At 57.2% G+C, this 21391-nt stretch overlaps 2 protein-coding genes across 3 annotated transcripts; one reads left to right on the top strand and one right to left on the bottom strand.

The window, feature by feature from the left end:
- Positions 1-379: 379 nt before the first annotated feature.
- MTG2 (mitochondrial ribosome associated GTPase 2) lies at positions 380-11691 on the top strand. Of its 2 annotated transcripts, XM_019637281.1 has the most exons (9): positions 380-568; positions 3197-3356; positions 3924-3937; positions 5253-5432; positions 7149-7296; positions 7911-8026; positions 9029-9247; positions 9501-9639; positions 10389-11691. In XM_019637281.1, exons 1-9 carry the CDS (start codon positions 551-553, stop codon positions 10781-10783), a joined length of 1389 nt encoding a protein of 462 aa, XP_019492826.1. In that variant the 5' UTR covers positions 380-550; the 3' UTR covers positions 10784-11691. The 2 variants fall into 2 exon arrangements, with proteins under 2 accessions (XP_019492826.1, XP_019492825.1); XM_019637280.1 differs by lacking the exons at positions 380-568; positions 3924-3937 and having other exon boundaries at positions 3268-3356.
- A 5503-nt stretch (positions 11692-17194) lies between these two features.
- On the bottom strand, positions 17195-21385 carry HRH3 (histamine receptor H3). Its single transcript, XM_019637276.1, has 3 exons — positions 21220-21385; positions 20164-20330; positions 17195-19194 (listed from the first exon to the last, which is right to left on the bottom strand). The coding sequence occupies exons 1-3, from the start codon at positions 21347-21349 to the stop codon at positions 18277-18279; spliced, it is 1215 nt and encodes a 404-aa protein (XP_019492821.1). The 5' UTR covers positions 21350-21385; the 3' UTR covers positions 17195-18276.
- Positions 21386-21391: the final 6 nt, after the last annotated feature.

Here is a 21391-nt window from a genome sequence, read left to right as displayed (position 1 = left end):
CCAGCGGGCCACTGGGGACCTCAGGGTGGGCTGTCATGCAGACAACCCACGGAGGCAGGACGCCAGGCCCCGGGACACTGTCACCCTGTCCCCTGCCCAACGCCGACCCCCCTCCCTGGGAGCGCTCCGTCCACAGCGGAAGGAGTGAGATGTTCGAAGAGTCTGGAAAGGTCAGGGATGTGACGGAGAGGGGACGAGGAGGTCACCCGAGACGCCCCCGTGCAGGACAGCGACGCCAGGAGACGGCAGGAGGGCTGACAGCCTGGGGTGCGGAGGTGGACAGAAGCTGGAGAAACCGCACAGGCGTTGGACGGCCAAGCCCGGCCTCTCCTCGATTTAGTCCCCGGCCTTCCGCCCCCGAAGGTGCCGCCCTGGACCGGCGAGGTCAAGCCCCAGCGCCTCGTGCCCGAAGACTAGCTCTGCGCAGACCAGCCTCGCAGCCGGGCTTTGGCCGGCTTCCCGCACATGCGCGCTGGGGACGCCCTGCGTAGGCGTGGCCGGCCCGGCCCCGGAAGTAATCCGCCGCCGCGGAGGCCGAGGCCCGGAAGTGATGTGCCCGTCTGAGTGGGTGAGTACAGGCGTGAGGGCCTCGGACCTGGAGAACCCGCGAGGGTTCGCCAGGAGGAGAAGGGGGTCCGGAAGCTGTACATCGGCGCCGACCGGGCGACCCCTCATCCCCGTGCTTCGTGTAGCGGGACGGCCGCCGGGAGCGTGAGCGCGGGCACCTGCAGAGCCGGCCTGGGGCGTCCGGCGCTTCGCGCGTGCGCAAGGGGCCCCGGCGAACCCGCTCGTCGCTCCTCCCACCCCCCGCGTGCCTGAGTCCAAATTTAAGTTGTTCAGACGTTTCCTTTGATTCCAGGTCTTAAGTACCAAACATTTTCTTCCTGGTACTTATTCTTTATAATTATTATTGGCACAAAACAACGTAGGCCTATACACATTTGGATAAACGTTTCTTTAAACACTAAGCTTTATTGTAAATGCAGCTCTCAGTGAGATGGGTGGTTTTCCAGGCAGTGCCTTTACCCAGAGTTGAATTTTGCTGAGCGAGAGCGGGTTTATCAGTTCCGTCCTGTTGACGTTTTTGTAGCTGGAGACTGAGGAACCTTGTTGACACAGGCCCGCGTGTGAGAATTACGCCGTTCTGCTTTGGCCCTGTCTCTAGAGGATGCCTTTCTTCTGTATAGGAGAGGGCCCTTGGTAATAGAGGAAGGGGAAGGAGAACGCAGGTCTTTTGAATGCAGGTTTGCACTCAGGAAGCTCTGTTTTGGCAAAGAGAACATATCAAAAGTTAAGGGACGGAAAATGGATTCCTTTGGAATGACCCTTGCCTTGGTTCCCTGGGAAGGTGGCTGTGTGTGCGTACCTCAGTTTGAAGATTCTTGCCAGAGAGGCCAGAGGACACCGCTGTGTGACTTTGGGCAAGTGGCTTAACCTCTCTGAGTCTCAGCTTCTCCTGCTTTAAAATGGGCATAAAAAATGTAAGGGTCAGGAATCGTGGCCTCATCACATTAAGATAATTTAAGGAGGGTTTATAAAGGCACCTTTTAAAGGGGAGACATGTGGTGCGGTAGCCCAGAGCTCGTAGCAGTGGACTTGCTTCTACCCCTGGACGCTGTCAAAATAAGAAACGTCCAAACCTGTAGAGAATTTTTATGAGTTTTTTTGAGCCAACTGAGGACAATTACCAGGAAGCAAAATCTCAACAGATTGAGAAAATGCTCCGGGGAATGGCAGTTTTGCAGCTTATTTTACACGTTAGAGTCAAAGGAGGAGACGAGGGTTACATGAAATCCATGGGTGGTAGGTTAAGGGGGTGGGAGAAAGCAAAGCGGGGAAATCTCGGATTGGATACAAAGTAAGACGGAGAGACGTACTCGCACATTGGTAGGTGCAGGACACTTAATAATTAACATGTGCAGCAGCACATAGAGATGGTATTGGGGAACAAGGTAACAGTGAGGGGTTCTGTGGTCTGTGCTCTGGTACAGAGGCTGTGCCCTGAGGGGTCTGGAAAAAGAGATGACTGACATTTCAAAGGTATGTTATCTTAGATGCACAGAGACAATAGACAGGCTCCCTTCAGGTAAAGACCTTTGGCAAGGAAGGTTCAGGACTAGGGCAGGACTACCCGCCATGGCCCACTTTTAGTTAGGAATTTTCATTCAGACCATCCATCCTGTTGGTCACTTAGGTTTCTGAGTTTGTAGGGCCCCCCATGCTGGCCTCCCCTAAGCTCGCCAGGTTCAGCATGGGGCCCCTTTTTCATCCACAACGCCAAAGGATAAGGGGAGGGGCAGTTGCAGAACGAAAAGAGAGCAGCCCAGACAGGGCTTCCTTAACTGGGGGTGCGACCTCAGTCTAGGGATGGCGGGGAGCAGGGAAGCCCGTCCTGCCTCTCCCTCCGGTCTCTGCTGCATTGGGAGTTGTACAGGGCAGACCCTGGAAGTGGCAGGGTCGAAAGTGGGTCTGGAAAAGGACAAGGAAGATACCCCACATGCAGTATTACCCCCTCATAGGGTTGTCGTAAGGCATACATGTCCACAGAAGGTTCACAAGAGGCTCCCGACAGACAGCAGCTTCCGTGGTCCAGTAGAGCTGAGCCTAACACTTTGTAGAACAAAGTGGTGTAAAGTGCAGCCCTTGCCACATGTCGTCCTGCTTTCTAAAGCCCCGTGCTGGAGCCTTAAAGTCCACCCGACTCTGACCAGGGCTGTCACTGCTGTCCCACCTTTGTTCTGCTGGCCCAGGCCCTGTAAACTGACTCGGGAGGAACTGAGCTTGTTGCTCTGAGCTCCCACCACACAGTGTAGACCAGCTCTGGCCAGTAGGCCTTCCTGTGACAGTGGACTGTTCCAGCCTGTGCTGTCCAGTATGGTACCCACTGGCCCCGTGAAGCTGTGAGCCCCTGAAATGTGCTTTGGGTGACCGAGCAGAGACACACCTGGCTGGTGGGTGCCTTATTGGACAGCACAGGCACAGCATTAGAAGGAAAAGAAAGACCAAATAGGGGTGTGAAACGAAGCTGAATGTGTTCGCCTGGCAAGGGGAAGCCACGTCACTCAGGTACACATTCGGTGGGTTTTCCAACCATATTGGAAGGGAGAAGAGGAGGAAGTGTTCCAAAATAGGCCAGATTCAGAGGTCCGGGCTCTGGTTGGCTTTGCAGTTAATCACCTCTGTGACCTGTCTTCAGGTTTCGTGTCACCAGGTGAGCCTGGTTTCCAGTACCCAGCATGGATGGCACAGCTTCCCCGCGGGCTTAGCAGCGAAGTGCTGGCGAGCTGTTTTTATCCTTGAACCCCTGTCTGCACACACCACTCCCCTGCCCTCCCTTCTGCTAGCTGGGACCTCAGGTAAGTTGCTCCACTCACGACCCCTGTTTCCTGAAAAGCTTGTGTGCGATTGCTGTTATTTCTTCTTTGAACGTTTTATAGAATTTACCAGTAAAACTGCCTGAGTCTGGAGTTTTCTTTCTGGGAATGTTCTTTTATAACAAATTCAACTTCTCTAGTAGTTACGGGTAATTTAGATTTTCTGTTTCTCCTGTGTTTATTTGGTAAGTTGCATTTTTCAAGAATGTGCATTTCACGTATGTTGCTGAATTTGTTGGCATAAAGTTGTTTGTAGTGCTCTCTTACCCTTTGATGTGTGCAGGACTCGTGCTGGTGACTCTTTAAATTCCTGGCATTGGTGATTTGTGTCCTCTTTCTTGATCACTCTTGCGAGGGGTTTGTCTGCTCTGCTTAGGTTTTCAATGGGCCGGTGTTTGGCTGCAGTGTGTTTTCCATTGTCTGTCTGTCTTCTGTTTCATTTATTCCTGCTCTTTATTGCTTCCTTCCCTCTATTTACTTTGTTTTTCTCTTTCTTGATTGAGAACCTTACGTGATTGATTTTAGATCTTTCTTCTTTACTGATGGAAGCATTTAGAGCTACAGTAAGTTCTGCCTTTCTATGGTTTCAGTCACCCACAGTCAGTGGACATTCAGAAATATTAAATGGAAAATTCTAGAAAGAAACAATTCATGTCTTAAATTGCATGCCATTCATAGTAGTGTGATGACATCTCACATCTCCAGTCACCCCTGACCGGGACGTGAGTCATGCTTTGCCCAGCGTCCCTGTTCTGCGTACGCTTCCTGCCCACTATAGTCACTTGGTGGCCATCTCGGTTATGAGAGAGACCAGATTCACGTAACTTTTATTACAGTATGTTGTTACAGTTCTATTTTATGATTAGATATCATTAACCCCTTACTGGGACTAATTTATAAATTAAATGTTATCTTAGATATGTATGTTTAGGAAGAAACTAGTACATAGAGCATTCGGCACTATTCACAGTTTCAGGCATCTGCTGGGGGTCTTGGAATGTGTCCTCCATGGATAAGGGGGAACGACTGTAAGTTTCCCTCTAAGCACTAGTGTGGCTGGATCCCATGAATTTGGGTATGTTGTACTTTCATTATCATTCAGTTCAAATATTTTTTAATTTCTCTTGATTTCTTCTTTTACCTGTTGGATTGTTTAGTCGAGTGTCATTTCACTTCCTGTTTGACCATGTAAACTGCACAAGATAACACAACAGCATTTGAGTAAATAGGTGCTTTTATATCGCGGGCAATTTAATGATTGAAATCCTTTGTACACAAATCTTGTCCCTAAGTAGCTTATAGGCCGATAGGGGCAGATGCCCTTCCTGACCCAGGTCATAAGTGCTGAGTGATGTAAGCAAGTCAAGGTTATCAGTTTACTTATGTGTTTCAAAAACATACATCAAAATTGTTTGTGGGCCGGCCAAGTGGCGCATTGTTTAAGAGTTGGCTTGGGACGCCAGCTCTGAGCAGCAGAGCCCTGGTTCAAATCCCACATGAGGGCCAGTGATGCTGCGCCCTCTACAGCTGAGATGGTGAACAACAGCTCGACCTGGAGCTAGGTTGCCACCGTGAGTCATTGGCAATGGCATAGGCTGCAGTGGGCTGCTGTAAGCTACCGTGAGTGGCTGGTAGCCAGCGTGAGCGGCCGTCCGATGGCCGGCGAGCGACTGCCTCACCCAGGAAGAGCTCAGTGATAATACCAACATGGGCCAGTGAAGCGACGTCCTCCACTACTAGACTGAAGAACAAAAGAACAGCAACTTGTCTGTTCCTCTCTCCCAATTCCCCAATAAAATCTTAAAAAAAAAAATTTTACTTAGTTTGACGTTGAGGTTTAAACCAGGTACCTTATTTTGTCAATTTGACTTTTGTTAGGGAGCCATGATGCCTTCGAGGCTCTTCTCAGCAGGATGGCGGGCTGTGATGGAGGGCAGAAAGCGCTGGACCCTGCCCACATGGACGGTCCTCGCTCCCAGGCTGCTCTCCATCGGCTGTGCGGACTGCGCCGAGCACCAGGAACCCCCCAGAAAGAAACTGCTCTCGGAGAAAAAGCTGGTGAGAGTTGTAACTCAGAAGGAACTGTGGTGTGGCTTCCCTCTTGGGAGGCACGGGCGTTGTTTTGAGTTCTCGTTATCTTGTCTTCATTTATCCTCATTCCGTTATTGGCGGGACACACATAGGTGTTGAGACGATGAGCTGAAATGAAGGCCTGTGTGTGCCAAGCCCATAAAACTGCAGCGGCCCAGGGTGCCAGAAGTGCTGACAGGCTGCTGCTCCTTGGCCCAGAGGGTGCCCAGCGCTACCCGTCATCAGTCTGTGTCCCCATGTGTAGACAGATGTTCTTGACTGTGTGTGAGTGTTTTTTAATGTAAAACATCCAGTAGGGATGGACCTTGTGTGAAACATGACTGATGTTTTTGACCTCCTCACCTCCTCCCAAGTGGGGGACCCAGAGCAGCAGTGCTTCCTGTGGGAAAACGACCTGGACAGTCGTGTCATCTCCACATGGTCCCGTCTTTCCCGGAATGTACAGACTGAACATGCGTTTGCCCTCCCTGCAGTGTTCACCAGTGGGCTCTCCTATCGGTTGGTTTTGATTATTGTGGCGTGCAGCGAAATTAGCCATTGTTTTCAAATAGTAGTTCATGGTTTTTCCATGTGGTGGTGCCAGAGAGTCTGAATGTTGTGTGTTTTCTTGAAAACTTAAAGATCTGCTTAAGGAGTAGATGCCCTGAGTGTGGCAGAAGGACCCTGCGGTGGCCAGCCTGTGCGCAGTAGTCGGGGCTGGCACTCCTGAGACCACACCCATGTCTCGGGCAGCTGACCTTGTCGTGGGAGCTAGTGTTTATCAAGCAGTGACCTCCTGAGTTCTAATTTCGTAGCTAGAGTGTGCCTCCTCAGGGACCTGGAGAGGAACTTACTGTCAGATAAGGGCCCTGTTTGCATTGCTCCATTTAAAAAATAAGCCCTATTGAGCCAGGCCGCGGAAAATGTCCTTTCTTCATAGTTGGGAGCTTTATGCCCCTCTGAGCACTCTAACTCTCATGTTCCTGTGTGGCAAAAGGAACTAGAACTTTGCATCAATAAAGACCTGCTATTTCAGTAATATATTTCTATCTGGAAAAGCTAGACAGGCACTCTGTTTGAAGATTGTTTCCTCAACAACGTCGTTCATCGGCTGTTCAGGGCACAAGTGTTGAGCTCAGGACTGAGCATGTCCGTGCTGACCACTTTTTTTTTTTAATTAGTTTTAGGTGTACAAAACAATGCAATAGTTATACTTTTCACCCTTCACCAAGTGACCACCCCCCTCCCCCCATCAACTGCCCCCTCCCCTGATAGGATACACATCTATCATAATCCCATCGACGCCACTCCCCGCACTGTACTCCACATCCATTAACCACATATATATCAAATCTTAGTTGACATACAATACAATTCAATGGCAGCTTCAAATGTACAGTGCAGTGGTCAGGCCTCTACACCGTCCATGAAGTAGTCTCCCTGACAAGACATGAATCCATCTGGCCCCCTAAAAAATCGTGCTGACCACTTTCACATTTGCTTGGTTGGCTTAACCTTTGCCTGTAGGTGGCAGTCACTGCGGGAACTGTTTCTTATATTTGCATGTTCGGGGAGATCAGCGACATTAGAGTATCATTAACTTCTCATTTTGAAACCTGTCATACTAGGAAAGATACATTTCAAACGGCTGCTTTTCTGTAGAAGGATGGCGGACATCAGTATCCATTACTGTGCTTTCTGCAGAAAAGGCATTTTGTGGACCGTCGCCGGCTGCTTGTACGAGGGGGACATGGAGGTGACGGGGTGAGCTGCTTCCACAGCGAGCCCCGGAAGGAGTTTGGAGGCCCCGATGGTGGCGACGGAGGCAGCGGTGGCCATGTCATCCTGAGAGGCACGTGCCCTGGGGAGCAGCTCGGGGACTGGTAGTGTGTCTGCACTTTGGGGGCTGAAAGTTTTCCCTTCTTATCCCAATGGGAATTTGAATTCAAAACCCGATACATGGACATCATCTCTGTTCAATTCTGTGGCTGGTCACGTTTAAATAATGTACTAAAACCCAACTTGAATAGTGAGTTTTTTTAAATTTCAGGAACACAAAGGTAGTTAGTTTACTGTCAGGGAATCTAACATAGTAAGATCCGTCCAAGGACAAACGTATGTCAGTATCAACAAGTGCGGGAAAGGTGTTCATTACATTCAACACACCAAGCACAGATGCTTGGAAGCTGGGAGCTTAGCAAACAGCCCAGCACTTTATTAAGCATACTGTCTTTCAATGATTGGCATTATGGGTAATTTTGAAGTTCTCAGAAATCGTAGTATTTTTTGAAAGAAGAATTTAGCTTTTTCAAATAGCACATTACTAGTGTAGTAACATCGGCTCCAGCTGCATTCCATGTTTTCCCGAGTGTCTGAAGGTTTCTGAAGTGGATGACAGAAAGTTAATGTGCAGGTGGTTCTGTTTTTAACACAAAGGAACCTGACGGTTCTTGCTCTAACTTTCAGTTGACAGGCAAGTCAAGTCACTGTTGTCGGTCCAGTCACAGTATCAGGGCTTTGACGGAGAACACGGTGGCAGGAAAAACTGCTTTGGGCGAAATGGAGCTGTTCTCTACATCCGGGTGAGCCGCACGGCCTGTTTCTCACCTCCAGCTCTCCAGGCTCTGCTCTGTGGTCCGAAGGGGTACACTATGCTTGAACCACATAGCCGTCCACAAAGCAAACCCCGGGCCAGACATTATCCTGATTTCACGCTACTTGCGTGTATGGCCTGTTCAGAAAATCACGAAATCATTATGTTGTAAACAGAGGAAACCCACGGGGCCCACGCTCCCTCCGCCCAGGCCTCTGGAGTGTCTCCTCTGAGCCAGGACTTACTCTTTTTCTCTCGGATTATCGCAGTGTTTCCCAATGCTTCTGCTCACCCTCATGTCTTAGGAACACTTTGAAAAAGCCATCTGTGCAGTTTGCAGGGGTGTCACCAACCCTATAAAACCCTTCAGGCGCTGGGGCTGTTCTCCTGGTGCTCCGTGGCTCTGTGAAGGGCACTGAGCTGAACTCCCTCTACCACACCCTTCCCGAACTGGACAGGTACCCCAGGACCCGGCCATTCTCCTTTTTTTTTTTTTTAAGATTTTTATTGGGGAATTGGGGGGATGGGAACAGCGCTGGGGAATTGGGGGAAGGGGAACAGACAAGTTGCTGTCTTTTTGTTATTCAGTCTAGTTGTGGAGGACGTTGCTTCACTGGCCCATGTTGCTATTGTGATCATTGCGCTCTTCCCGGGTGAGGCAGATCAGTCGCCGGCTTCTGGACGGCCGCTCACGGCGGCTGCTGGCCGCTCACGCTGGCTGCTGGCTACACACGGTAGCCCATGGCAACCCACTGCCACAGGGACTGCAGCCCACGCCGTCGCCAGCGACTCACGGCAGCCCAGCTCCAGGTTGAGCTGTTGTTCAGCATCTTAGCTGTGGAGGGCAGTGTCACTGACCCTCATAAGTGGGATCTGAACTGGGGCCCTCTGGCGTCCCAAGCCAGTTCCCAACCATCGTGCCACTCGGCCTGCCCCCGGCCACTCTCCTTGAGCGTCCTTTTCACCCTGTAAGCACTGTCCTGTTTTGCAGGTCCCCGTAGGCACTTTGGTGAAGGAGGGAAACACAGTTCTGGCTGACCTGTCGTGCCCAGGTGACGAGTACATCGCCGCCCTCGGTGGGGCAGGAGGAAAGGGCAACCGCTTTTTCCTGGCCAACGATAACCGCGCACCAGTGACCTGTACGCCCGGGCAGCCCGGTCAGGAGCGCGTCCTCTTCCTGGAGCTCAAGACCATGGCCCACGCCGGGCTGGTGGGTGTCACCTGAAGCCCCAGGCGGGAGGGGGCGGCACTTCACACTCTGAGCTGTGGGACCTCTGCTGCTTCCTGTGAAGGAACATGCAACCGGCCTAGCGGGAAGTAACAACCCCCCTTTCTCCAGTAGGCCTCCTGTGATGGGGAACAGGAGCTGTGCCCTCAGCTGTCCGGCTCCCCGTCCTGAGGCTCACCCTGACCTCGGTCCTTCGCAGACTGAGGACGTGCTGCAGCATGTCCCTCTCTTCCAGGTCGGACTTCCCAACGCTGGGAAGTCCTCGCTGCTCCGGGCCATTTCCAACGCAAAGCCCGCCGTGGCTGCCTACCCGTTCACGACCCTGAAGCCCCACGTTGGCATCGTGCACTATGAGGATCACCAGCAGATAGCAGGTAGGGCCCCCCGAGTGCCCTCAGGAGGCTGGGGATGGGGCGCAAGATTCGGACAGCACAGAGCTTCCCCCTAAGATGGAGCCTTGGTTTCCCTAATGTGAACAGCTGTGGTCCTTAGCATTAGGGTCCAGGTTTGCTTCCCACCCGGCCCCCCAGGCATCTGTTGGTTTCAGTCCAGGAGTTTGAGCTCAGACTGCCAGCCTGAGGAGCTTAGGCCTCTCACCGCCTTTGCTCCTTTTCCTTTCTCTGCGGGACCTGGCCCGTCACTCATGCAGACAGCGTGTGATTTTAGCAGCTTTGCCTGTACTGTTCTGAGAGAAGACAACTTCCCCAGAAGATAATGTACCCCTTAAAAATAGTAAGCCTGCTGGTAATGTTATTCATGTAACACTTTATATTCACGAAGTACTCTAATAATTTCTATCAGTAATCAAATTATTAATAGATTGCAAGAAGCCATTTTCCCTATTTTAAATCATTTTTGAAGCCAGAAAGATGGGGAGGTGTAATTTCAGTGAATGAATATTCCTCATTAGATTGATCGATCATCATGCCTGTCACCCAAATATTTCAAGGCATTTTGTAAACCTCAACATTGAAACGCCTTGGGTGGCAATTGGCCTAATGAGTCACTGAGACAATAAATTGAGTTCAGTTTAAGATGTTCTTGGAAAGGAACGTCCTAGAAGCCAAGGGGCAGGGCCCACGGGTCTCGCGGGCTGCTGGCTGCCCTGCCCTGTCTCCCGCAGTGGCCGACGTGCCGGGCCTGGTCCGAGGCGCACACCAGAACCGGGGCCTGGGGCTCGCCTTCCTCAGGCACGTCGAGCGCTGCAGCTTCCTCCTGTTCGTGCTGGACCTTTCGGTGCCGGAGCCCTGGACCCAGCTGGATGACCTGAAACATGAGCTGGACAAGTACGAGGAAGGCCTCTCCGGCAGACCCCACGCCGTCGTCGCCAACAAGATCGACCTCCCCCAGGCGCGAGCCAACCTGCCCGAGCTGCGGGCCCGCCTGGGCACGAAGGCCATCGCCCTGTCCGCGGCCACCGGGGAGAACCTAGAGGAGCTGCTGCTGCGCCTCAAGGAGCTTTACGACAGCCACGTGGCCTCCGAGCTGCAGCGGGGCCGCCAGCCGCTCAGGTGGTAGCAGGCGCCGCCTTCCGGGTCAGCTCGGCCCGCCCTCTGACCCCCAGCCTTGGCCACGACCCCTCCGGCGGGGATACTCGTGCTGCTGACAGTCTGCCCCCAGTGCTTCCTGCGCGGACTGACATACTGAGATGGGCACATCGGGTACTTAGCGCCCTGTTTAAGGGACCACGTGGCGTGTGCAGGAAATAGCACAGCTGGACCGAGGCCAGGTGCCAGTCCGGTTCCTCAGCGCCAGCCCACACGTGAGCAGCTAGCAGCTGTCCTGGGCAGACTTGCCTTTCTAAAGCTGTCCCTACGGCCCGCAGAGTGTTGGTTTCTGCAGGATGTTCTGTGCTCTGTGGGGCTGGGGACAGGTGGGTCTGTAGGCACCATGTCCCCTGTTGTCCCCAGACTGCGCCGTGCTCTATGGGAGCTGGACGCTGAAAATGATTCGTGGCTTTTGCTTGATGACTCAATGCACCCAATATCTGACCCAGGACGTGGCTTCAGACTGGCGTCTGTGCTTAGCAGGTTATTGGCTGAGGGAAGGCCAGGTGCCAAGAGGAAATGCTGGGCCACATCTATGCAGGACTGTCACCTCTGGGACCCAGAGAGACTGCTGGGCCCACAGTCACCACCAGCCTTCCAGCTCCCTGTGGTCAGTTCAGAGAACGCTGCGGAGACGAGGCCGGCGTTCGTCCGGCCGACTGATTCTCGGCTGGAGTGACGGCAGCTGAGGCCAAGGGCTCAGAAAGCGCCCCTTCTCTGTCGTGTGACTCCAGCCTGTGCGGCCCAATACTCACTAGAGCGCCAGCGTCCACTAACTGCCAGTGGCCTGGCGAGGACAGCTCAGCTGCTGCCAACTCGCTCATCCAGCAACACACTCTCAAACTACTGTTTCCCCTAAATAAAGTCTGCTGCTTCTGACCTGTCCCTGAGGGTCCTTCCGTAGTGGAGGGGACCGAGGTAATCAGGAGAGAGGATTAGCCCTGGGGTCCTTGGCAGCTCTCTCTTCTGCACCCGCCGGCTGGGCCACTGCGAATGATAGGCTGGTGGCTGGGCTTCCGGGAGCAGTTTGATTTGCTGGACTCCGGGACACGCGCCCCCTCCCTCTCCACACGCAGCTTCACTCGGATGTGCTGTGATCGCAGGGCCCTTGTGCTCCAGACGCAAGGACGGTGTCAGTGTCTGTGTGGTCACTCGCTCAGGCCCCACAAGGCCTTCGCAGAGTGAAGCCAGGCTTGAGTGCACGACTCACCCATGGCCTGTCATCTTTGTCACTGCGCCCCCGCCACACATGCTCTGCGGAGGGGAGACACTCAGGATAGAACACCCACTGGGCAGCAGGAACACCCGGAGGGCAGGGTCTCTTGTCCTGTTCCCGCTGTGCCCCCAGCAGCCCCACAGGAGGTGCGACAGACACGTGGAATGCACAAGGGAATGGCAACTGCTACTAGGTGCATCTAGGTTTCTTTTACTTTGGAGATATTTGTAAAAGGAAGTGGTGGGTGCTACGATTCCCACATCCCAGAAACCACTGCCCCCGCTTCCAGCCATTTCTCGATGATTGGTCTGTCCTGAAGCTGTTGAGCCGTTGCTTCGTTTATCATCTGGGGCACTGCCTGTTCACATGTGGCCCTGGGCCATGCGGTGGCCTGAGGTCTGTGTGTGAGGCTGGCAGCGCATGCGTGCTGGGGCCCTCAGTTTTCTAGGCGGTAACATCCACCCTCATTTATCGCCTCATTTCCCACCTGTCCCAACTTCTGTCCCTCTCCTGTGGCTTCCATCTCCCAGATGCCGCACTGGGCCAGCTCCACTTCCCTGGAGGTTTCCTCTCCAGCCTCCTGTCCCCACATGGACGGCTGCTGAGAGCCCTGCAGGGACTCTGGGGCGCGCTTGGGCTGCCCCCGTCCTTGCCTCTCCTGTTGATGGGGTCCCCCTCCAGTGACTACCTCTGAGCATCTTCCTCAGGCCATCACCTGGCTGCTCACAGCCCACAGCCTCTCCAGAAGCAGGTCTGAGGATGGGGGTGCCTAAGCTTCAGGGTGCAGAATTTCCTGAATTCAGCCATAAGGCCTGGCACCCCAGCTCCAGGACTCCTGAGTCTGCCTGCTCCAGGCAACAAACCTCCAGGCGCGTGCAGGGCTCCCAAGGGTGCAGGACGGGCCTGCCCGCAGCCCTGCCCTCCCCACCCGCACCCGTCCCCTGCCCCGCCAGCCTCTGGAAAGCCGTCTGCCCTCCCTTTGTAGCCTCGTCCGTCCTCACTCCTTTCCTGCTGTTGCGGGGTTTCAGATAGGAGCAGTGGACACGCACCTGCTTTCAGGTGTGGGAAAGGCCAGGGACACTGACGTGCTCACTGGGAACCAGAAATCGGACTTGGAGCGCCTGTAACCGCTTCAGCCGATAGAAGCACAGACACCCCGGCTTTGTATTGCAATGGCCACAGCTGTGTGCGCCCCCTGCCTCCCGTAGGAGGTGGGGTCCCCGCTTTCCTCCTGGGCTGGCCAGTGACCAGTCCTGCCATATGGGATGCAGGGAAGTGTGCAGCCCCACTGAAGCCTCTGGGCCTTGCAGCTTTCATCTGCCCTCTGCAGCATCCAGCATGTGACCAAGCCTCGGCTGGTCTGGGCGCAGCAGGCCCACTGAGGCCAGGACAGTTTGACACCACCCAAAGGAAGCTCCTGGACCGGGAGGGGCCGGTGGGTAGACACCGCCCACCTGCCTACCCTCCTGGCCTCTGGGCCCTGTGGTTCTGCAGGGCTGGGGCCCCAGAAGGAGGGCAGGCACTTCCCCACCCACTGTGCTGCCCTGATGCTCACAGCTCAGCTCCCAGCCAGGCTGTGCAGGACTAAGATGGCCCAGCCATCAAAGTGCAAGCATTTAAAGCTCCATCGGGCTGGCCGAGCAGTTCAGTGGTTAAGAGCTCGCTCAAGAGCTTGAGCTCTGAGCAACAGCGGTTTGATGCCCGGCCTGAGCTGAGCTGCCAACAGGTGGCAGGATGGCTCAGCTAAAAAAAAAAAAAAATCCATCAAATTGGTCACGTTTGAATTTGGAAACTGGCGTGACTTTGGAGTGTCACAGATGCGTTTTTAGCCCAGGGGGGTTACCACATCACCACCTCCCTCCTTACATCCAAAAGCCATCTCTCTCCCTTCTCGCCCATCTTTCTCTTGAAGGATCTTTTTGTGCCCCTCCAAGAGGCGTGCCTGGCAGACTTCAGACTGAGACCTGACTCTGGACACGCCTTGCTTTCCTGGGGCAGTGGGAGTCCAGCCGACCACATCCTTTGCCCATCCGCAGCCCATGAGGAAGGGCCAGACGGGGCAGAGGAGCCCCCCCCAGCCGCCACCTTGCTGCCAGCCCCACCTGCTGGGAGGCATATGGCCCAGGTGCTCTGTGACAGGTTAACACAGTGCTGTCTGCTGGCCACAGGTGCAGGCCCTACAAGCCAAGGGCATAATGACAGGCAGGGACAGCTGGTGCCCCCATACCTGCGGCCCCAGGCAGAGTGGCTCAGTGACGGTGACAATGCTCCAGCCACCCCACTGAGCATGGCTGAGCCCATTCTGCAGTGGAAGAAACAAGGCCCAGGAGCCACTGCCTGGCCGCGAGACCCACTGGGGCAGGAAGGGGAGAGGGCTGGGCTCCCCCGTGGGATGCCTGGGCTTCAGTCGCAGCCTCCCCCGCCCCAGGCCTTACTTCCTCCTCCAAGCACAGTAAACGCCTGACCGGGGCGGTTGGGCGCCTTGCCCCTCCCCTCTCTCCCCCACACTCCTGACTGCACAGGGGCGACTTCCCAGCCCTTGTGGACAGCCAGCGGGGAGCACAGTGGGCGCCCACTCATGCTTTCCGCTTCTCTTAAGATCAACAGAGCCCAGGCTGAGTTTCCCGGGAGCCCTCCCAGGATGTGTCTCCCCACCGAGCTCCCCATCAGGAGGGTGCAGTGCTGCTGCTGGCCTGTGGTGCCCAGGGGACAACTCAGTGGAGCTGGAGGGTGGAGTCCTGGACCCACTGACTGCTGAGTGTGGGGTGTGGCCTCTGGAGGCTGCAGAACGGGAAGTGTGGGCACCCAGCATGGGGTGGCTGCAAGGGTGTGGGGTGCTCCAGTAGATGTGACTGGAAAGGTTCTTCGTACCCCTAGGACCAGCCACGAGGGTCAGGCTGGATGGGGGCAGGGCACAAGGAGGCAAGGCAGACAGCAACATGGCCCCCTACATCTCGGCTCCACAGATGCCCTGAGTGAGCTCAGCCCTCCCTTGTCATGGCCCTGTCTTCCCAAAGAAAATATTGATTAACAGCCTTTTGTGGGAGGATTCAGGGTCACCTGCTGGACGCCCTGAGAACTTAGGGTCTCCATGCCAGGCTGGGAAGGACCCTCGCCCAGCATGTGCCCAGAACCTGTTCCTGGGGCACCCCCAGTGCCAGCCTGAGGGGCCCAGTCGCCAGGACCCTATAGGCCCCTGCTGGTCCTGAGCCCCTCCAGCCTGGCTCCAGCCCCTCCAGCACCAGGAGGGCTGACAAGTGACCCCGCTGGCAGCCAGGGCATCCACCTGCACCCAGAGCACCCCACTGCATCCGAGGCATTGCTGAGTTCCCCAGAGTCACTCCTCCCCAGCCTTGTGCCTCTGCTGCCTCTGGGAGTCCCTCACGGGGCTCAGTGAATGTGGCATGAGTGAACTGTCATTCCTCAGACTGGCTCCCTTGGCTTAGGAACTGGGCCATTCCCTCCTGGGGTCCTCTGCCTAGTTGACTTCCCCTGCAGTCTCCATTCCCCGCGCCCCCCCCAATGGGAATGGCCCCACTTATCTGCCAGTTGTTTGTTTATCTGCCTCCTAGCAGCTGGCCAGGCACACAGTAGGTGCTCAATAAACAGCAGCAGCAGGGGGGAGGCGGGCCAGGCGGATGACGCCTAGGGGCCTGCCCTGGGCCACCGCTTTGTCTTCTCCGTGTGGGGTTCAAGGAGAAAGGCCCCCTGATGTGTTTGTTTGCTGCAGGCCCAGGCCCAGTAGGCTGGGTGACTTTCTTCTCTCCTCCTCCATCCGCATGCAGGCGCTCAGGGAGCAGCAGTTTCCAGAGATTGAAGGCAAAATTGCTTGAAAGCCTGTGCTTTTATCCTCCAATTTGTAGCCATTTAGCAGGCCTGGGCGGAGGGACAGGGAGGGCTCTGGCTGTGCTGTGGGCCAGGAGGCGCCCGCCGCGCGGAGAACCAGTCCTTTGTCCTTGCTCAGACAGCTCTGGGCTTTGGGACAATGCCCGCCGCGGGTCAGGCTGGTGGTGCGGGGCCAGCAGGGGGGATAGTGGCTAGTCTGCCCACAGCACCACGGGGCCCCCCGAGTTACCCGTGAAGCTTCCCTGAGCTCCGGACCCCACAGACAGTGGTGTGCACTGTCCCTGCCACCACCTTCCGCAAGGGGAGCCCAGGCCTGCCCGTCCCCCTGGTCACTAAGGAGGGGGCCCAAGAAGAGGGGCCTGCCCTGACCAGTGGGGTCCCTGTGCTACAGACAGAGCGGGGGGGGGGTGCCAGCCGAGCATTCTGGAGCTTTCTGGGGGCGCTTGAGAAATGAAAGTGCAGCACAGCTGCGGGGAGGTGGCTTTGTCGCTCTAAGTGTCGCGATGAGCAGCTTCTCCGGTGGCAGTGGTGAGAATCTGCATTGTCGCTGACCTGCATCCCCCGCTGGACGCGGGGCCCATGGCGCCCGGCTGTAACAGTCTCTGCCGCAGGAAGAAAGGGTGTGGTTAGAAGTGCTGTAAGCAGGGCCAGCACGGTGGGGAGAGGACAGGCTGTCGGTGAAGTCGGCAGGGCCGGCTCTCATGGCTGGAAAGGAGGGAGGCTTCCTGGAGGAGGGGGCACCGGACGCCTGTCCCCCCGTCTGGGTCTCCGGAGTTGGGCTGTTCTTGCCCCCCATCCTGGGATGAGGGCCAGTGCCTGCCCCTCTGCAGAGCTGACTGGGCCCATGTCAGGTCCTTCTCTCCGTCCCCATTTGTCACCCTCAGTCCTGCCTCCAGGACTTTGCCCAGCACAGCTCCTCTACCAGAGAGGCCACCCTTCCCTCTGCCCACCTCTCCCCGCCACCCTGGGGCTCGGCTCCAGCCCCCATGCCTAGGAAACTCCCCAGGTGGGAAATCAAGGCCAAGAAAGATGAGAACCCCTGTCCTGGGGGGCAGGCAGGCTGCAGCGGGGGTGGGGGGTGGGGCGATGAGCCCCTCCTGAACAGGGTGGGGCGCTGTGGGGCACAGGTCCCTTATTAGGATTAAACCCTAGTGTGAGGCAGAGCTGGTGTCTTCTCCCCACTGCAGCACCTCCTGGAAGAGAACACTGAGGTGGGGGAGGGGGCCTGCGCCACGCATCCCTCTGGGTGGTCTCGGTCTCCCCAGGGCCTGATTGAGGAACTGGAGCTCGGCCCAACCCCACTCGTCCTCAGCAGTCAGCACCATTAAAAAAATACACTTTACTGTGGAGCTCAGGGTCTGCAGGGCCAGCAGGTGGGCTGTGGGAAGCAGAGCATGCACAGCGCCGAGGGGGTGCATGGGACACGGAGAAGCAACCGCTCTGCTAGCAGACCCCACCCCGGGCCCCTCTGCCTGTGAGCCCCAGGACCCTCAGGGCAGGGCAGAGGCACTCCTACCCGTCAACCCCAGGAAACGCTGGCTGAGCGGATGGGCAGCCGGCTGGACAAGCAGTAGTGCGGGACCCGGGCTACTCCAGTCAGGGCCCAGCACCCCGAGCCGGGGGCAGGGTGGGCAGAAGCAGCTGGCGCCGCTCATCCGGAAGCGGCATTCTGAGGAGGGAGGGCGTGGGAGCCCACACCTGCCAATCCAGCCCTGAGCTCCTCAGCAATCTTGTCTCTCTTGATTAAACATCCAAGGAACATCGAGTTCACGGATGTGTTTTCTTGTTCTTTGTCTTCCTGAAACACCCAGAATGGAAAAGCAGAGAATGGCCGCGAGGTTCCTGGGGGCCAGTTGGCACTTTGGGGGCAGAGAGAGCTGGAGGGAAGAGGAATGCAGGAGCCAGACCTGAGCATACGCAGGGGACAGATGGCAGCAGAGCTGGGGGCCCAGGCTTGTCTGGAGCAGGGGAAGGTGTGCAGGTGTGTATAGACAGGTGTGTGCACGTGCAGGGGCGGACCACTGGGTCAGGCAGCCTGGGGCACACACCAAGCGCTTGCTTTGGGAAGAACACCAGCAGCAATCGTGCAAGGGGTGCACACCACTGTCACACTGCCCGTGGAGGGTGGGCATTGAGGCTGAGGCCCCTGGGTTGTCCCTTCGGGGCTGGAACAAGGACCTGGGTGGCAGGGCGAGGTACCACATTCCAGTTCAGGCAGCAAGGGCTCCTCTGGCCAGCCCGCCAAGCTGCCTCCACTGCAGGCAGATGGTCTAAGAGAGGCTGCCATGGCAGGTAGGGCAGGCTGGAGACAAGACCTGGTTCGCACCCAGAGGCGGCTGCCCAGGAAAGCAGGGAGTGGCAGTCGGAGGGCCCTGCCCGGTCCCGAGAGGCAGCGTGGCCGCTCACTTCCAGCAGTGCTCTAGGGAGCTGTGGGGCTGGACCTTGAGCTTATGGGGACAGAGCAGCTTGGTGAAGGCGCGGCGGAAGCTGTAGTGGCACAGCGGGTAGAGGACGGGGTTGATTGCCGAGTTGGCCCACAGCAGCCAGAAGGATGTCTCGTACCAGTAGTCAGGGACGCAGTGGCCGTGGCAGGCGGCCCGGATGATCATCAGGAGTGTGTAGGGGGCCCAGCAGAGCCCGAAGATGCTCACGATGACGGCCAGTGACTTGGCCACCTTCTTGTCCCGCGACAGCCGGAAGCGCTGGGTGACACTCTGGGACACCATCTTCATGCGCTTCTCCAGCGACGCCGAGGATGCAGATGGCTTGGAGCCCCTCTTGAGCGAGCGGGGCCGCTCTGTGCCCCGAGAGGAGCTGCCTGAGCTGGAGGTGGGCGAGGCCACGGTGCCCCCACCGCTGCCCCCCAGGGCTGCCTCTCCTGCCTCAGTGCCAGGGGCCGCGTCGCCAACCCCGTACCTGTGCAGTGGCACAGCCTCCCCACGGCGCTTCTGCCAGCAGCCCCAGCAGCCGGGTGCAGCGGGTGGAGAGCCCTGGGCCCCGGGTGGGGCTTCCAGGCTGGCCGCCTCCCGTGCCCCATCCAGCCTGTCACGGGTGCGCCTCTGGATGTTCAGGTAAATACTGAGGTTGAAGAAGGTGACGCTGAGGAAGGGCGTGAAGAACTCGAGTGTGGAGGCCGTGATGAGGAAGTACCAATTGTAGAAGAACTCAGCATAGCAGTGGCCCTCGGGGATGGAGCTGCCGCCCGACAGGTACTCCCAGCTCAGGATGGCCGGCCCATACAGCAGGAAGGCCAGCACCCACACCAGCACCATCTTCCGCACCGCCTGCCGCGTGTCGCCCTGCTGGGCCCGGTAGGAGACCTGCCATGGGACATGCTGGGTCAGGACGGAAGGGGGCAGAGTCCAGGTCAGCCACTGCCATGAGCTGCAGCAGCAGCATTGGACCCGGAGCTCCCGGTAGCCTCTAGGCCTTTGTGTGCCAGCCTCCCTCCACAAAGATGCTTTTCCCTTCTCCCCCCTCCCCCCCCAGGAACGCTGGGCTGGCTGATGACTTGTTACAGCCCTATAGCCAGGCTGCCAGTGTACCATTCCCTCTAACTGTGAGCTCGCCCAAGGTGCTTTTCATTGCCCCTGTCTCTTGAATACCTGCAGTGTACCAGGCTGTGTACTGGGCACTTTTCAGGTATCATCTCATTTAATCTTTATAACAGCCCTATTGCTCTCCCCACTTTCTTTCTCGGTGGCTCAGGGAGGGAGGGAGAGACCAGATGCATCAGCTAAGTGGGCAGAGCTGGGCTTGACCCAGGCCTATCGGACCCCAAAACCATGTTCTTTGCACTCTGTCCCATGGACTTTCTAGACCAGGACATGCGTGGGCCCCGAGCAGATATAGTCATCAAGAAGAATGCGGGAGGGCAGGAGAGCCCTCTGCTCCAGCACTGCTGGCTGTGAGCACACATGGCACTGAGGGCCCCTAACTCATGGTGGCCACTCACATCAAGGGACACTCGTGGAGCCATGACTGTCTTCCTGGGGTGTGTGCGTGGGGGGGGGGCTCTGATCCTCCTTCAGCCCCAGGGACTTTGGATGACCTGCCCCAGAGTGGAGGCTGACATGACCCCCCCTCCTTCCTTCCGTGACATGTGATGCCAGGTCTAGACTGCGCCTCCTGCCTGTCCCAGGACCAGGCCTACCAGCAGCAAATGGCATCCAAGCCCACCTGACACTGCCCACAACTCAGAAGTGGCTGTCTCCTGCCCAGTGCCTCTGGTGGCCACTCCTGACCACCTCCCCCAGGAGTGAACATGGGCACCCACATCCCAGACTCACAGCACGGGTGACCGACAGGAAGCGGTCGTAGCTGATGAGCACGATGTTGAAGACGGAGGAGGTGCAGAGCAGATAGTCCATCACCAGCCACAGCTTGCAGAGGCCCCGGCCAAAGGGCCAGCGGCCGGTCAGCACGTAGGGCACATACAGTGGGATGCAGAAGGCCCCTGTGGGAGAGTAGGGCCATGGTGGGCCGTGGCTGCATGGGGGCCTGGGGTCAGACCCCCCCACAGTGCAGAGACAGGCAGGACCTGGGGGTCACCACCTTTCTGGGACCAGCACCCCTCACCTTACCCACCCACTCCATCCCTCTCTGAGGCACACCCTCTGCTCTGCAGCTCACCTTGAAACCTTGCCCAGCCCCCAGCTCCACTAGCGTCCCCTGGACTTGGGGAGAGGACGGAAGATCCTGCGTGGGGACCTTTGGGCACAACGAGCCCCTGAGTCTGGATTCGGTACTTTCCAGGATTCTGTCCTTCCCAGGAATCTGTCCAGCCCTCCCAGTCCCCAACGGGGAAAAGGAATAGAATTTCCTCCCTCCTCCCGCCCGCCTGCTGGACCCCATTCCCTATCCTGGCTTTGAACAGCCTTTCCTCATCGGCTCGGAAACCGAGCAAGCCTCTCTCCTGACGCAAAGGGCACTTGGCCGCCGCCACACCAGCCCCAACACGTCTCCAACAGCCCCCTTCCACATCGCTTCCCCCGAACCTCCCCCAGCTCCCTCCGCGCTCCCCGAGTCCGCCGCAGCCTTTGTTTGGCACCTCAAGAGCCAGCGCTGCGCCCGCGGCCGCTGCGCCTTGCGCCTCGCCGAGCGCCCGCCCGCGCCCGCCCCTTCCCCGGGGACATTCTCCCCGGCCCCCGGCCCGCATCCTGGGGGGCAAGGAACTTCGCCCGCGCCCCCCGCCCCACGAGCCCCAGATGCCCCCTCCGCAGGCCGGGGCCCCCGGCGGGGGCCTGCGCCCGAACTAACGGCAGCCTAGTCCCGCGCTCCAGTTCCCGCGGGCCCGGCGGGCCGGGCGCTCCAGGGCGCGGGCGAGGGCGGGCGGGGGGCTTTACCCACGAGGAAGTCGGAGATGGCGAGGTTGAGCAGGAAGAAGTTGTTCTGGGTGCGGAGGCTCGAGTCCGCCACGAAGGCGAGCATGACCAGCGCGTTGCCCATGACCGTGGTCACGATGAGCAGCGCCATGAGCGCGGCCAGCAGCGCGGTCCAGGCGGCGGAGAAGCCGCG

Source organism: Hipposideros armiger, unplaced genomic scaffold (assembly GCF_001890085.2).
Source record: "Hipposideros armiger isolate ML-2016 unplaced genomic scaffold, ASM189008v1 scaffold_32, whole genome shotgun sequence".
NCBI classification, from domain to species: Eukaryota; Metazoa; Chordata; class Mammalia; order Chiroptera; family Hipposideridae; genus Hipposideros; species Hipposideros armiger.
The sequence above is the reverse complement of the archived record's forward strand: the minus strand, read 5'-3'. Positions and strand labels throughout refer to the sequence as shown.

Coding starts and splice junctions, on each gene's coding strand:
- HRH3 (XM_019637276.1), bottom strand. CDS start 21,349: ATGGCGCTGCTCATCGTGACCACGGTCATGGGCAACGCGCTGGTCATG. Junction 20,331..21,219: donor CATCTCCGACTTCCTCGTGG/GTAAAGCCCCCC, acceptor ACTCTCCCACAG/GGGCCTTCTGCATCCCACTG. Junction 19,195..20,163: donor TCCTGTCGGTCACCCGTGCT/GTGAGTCTGGGA, acceptor GTCCCATGGCAG/GTCTCCTACCGGGCCCAGCA.
- MTG2 (XM_019637281.1), top strand. Junction 9,248..9,500: donor CCATGGCCCACGCCGGGCTG/GTGGGTGTCACC, acceptor CCTCTCTTCCAG/GTCGGACTTCCCAACGCTGG. Junction 9,640..10,388: donor GGATCACCAGCAGATAGCAG/GTAGGGCCCCCC, acceptor TGTCTCCCGCAG/TGGCCGACGTGCCGGGCCTG.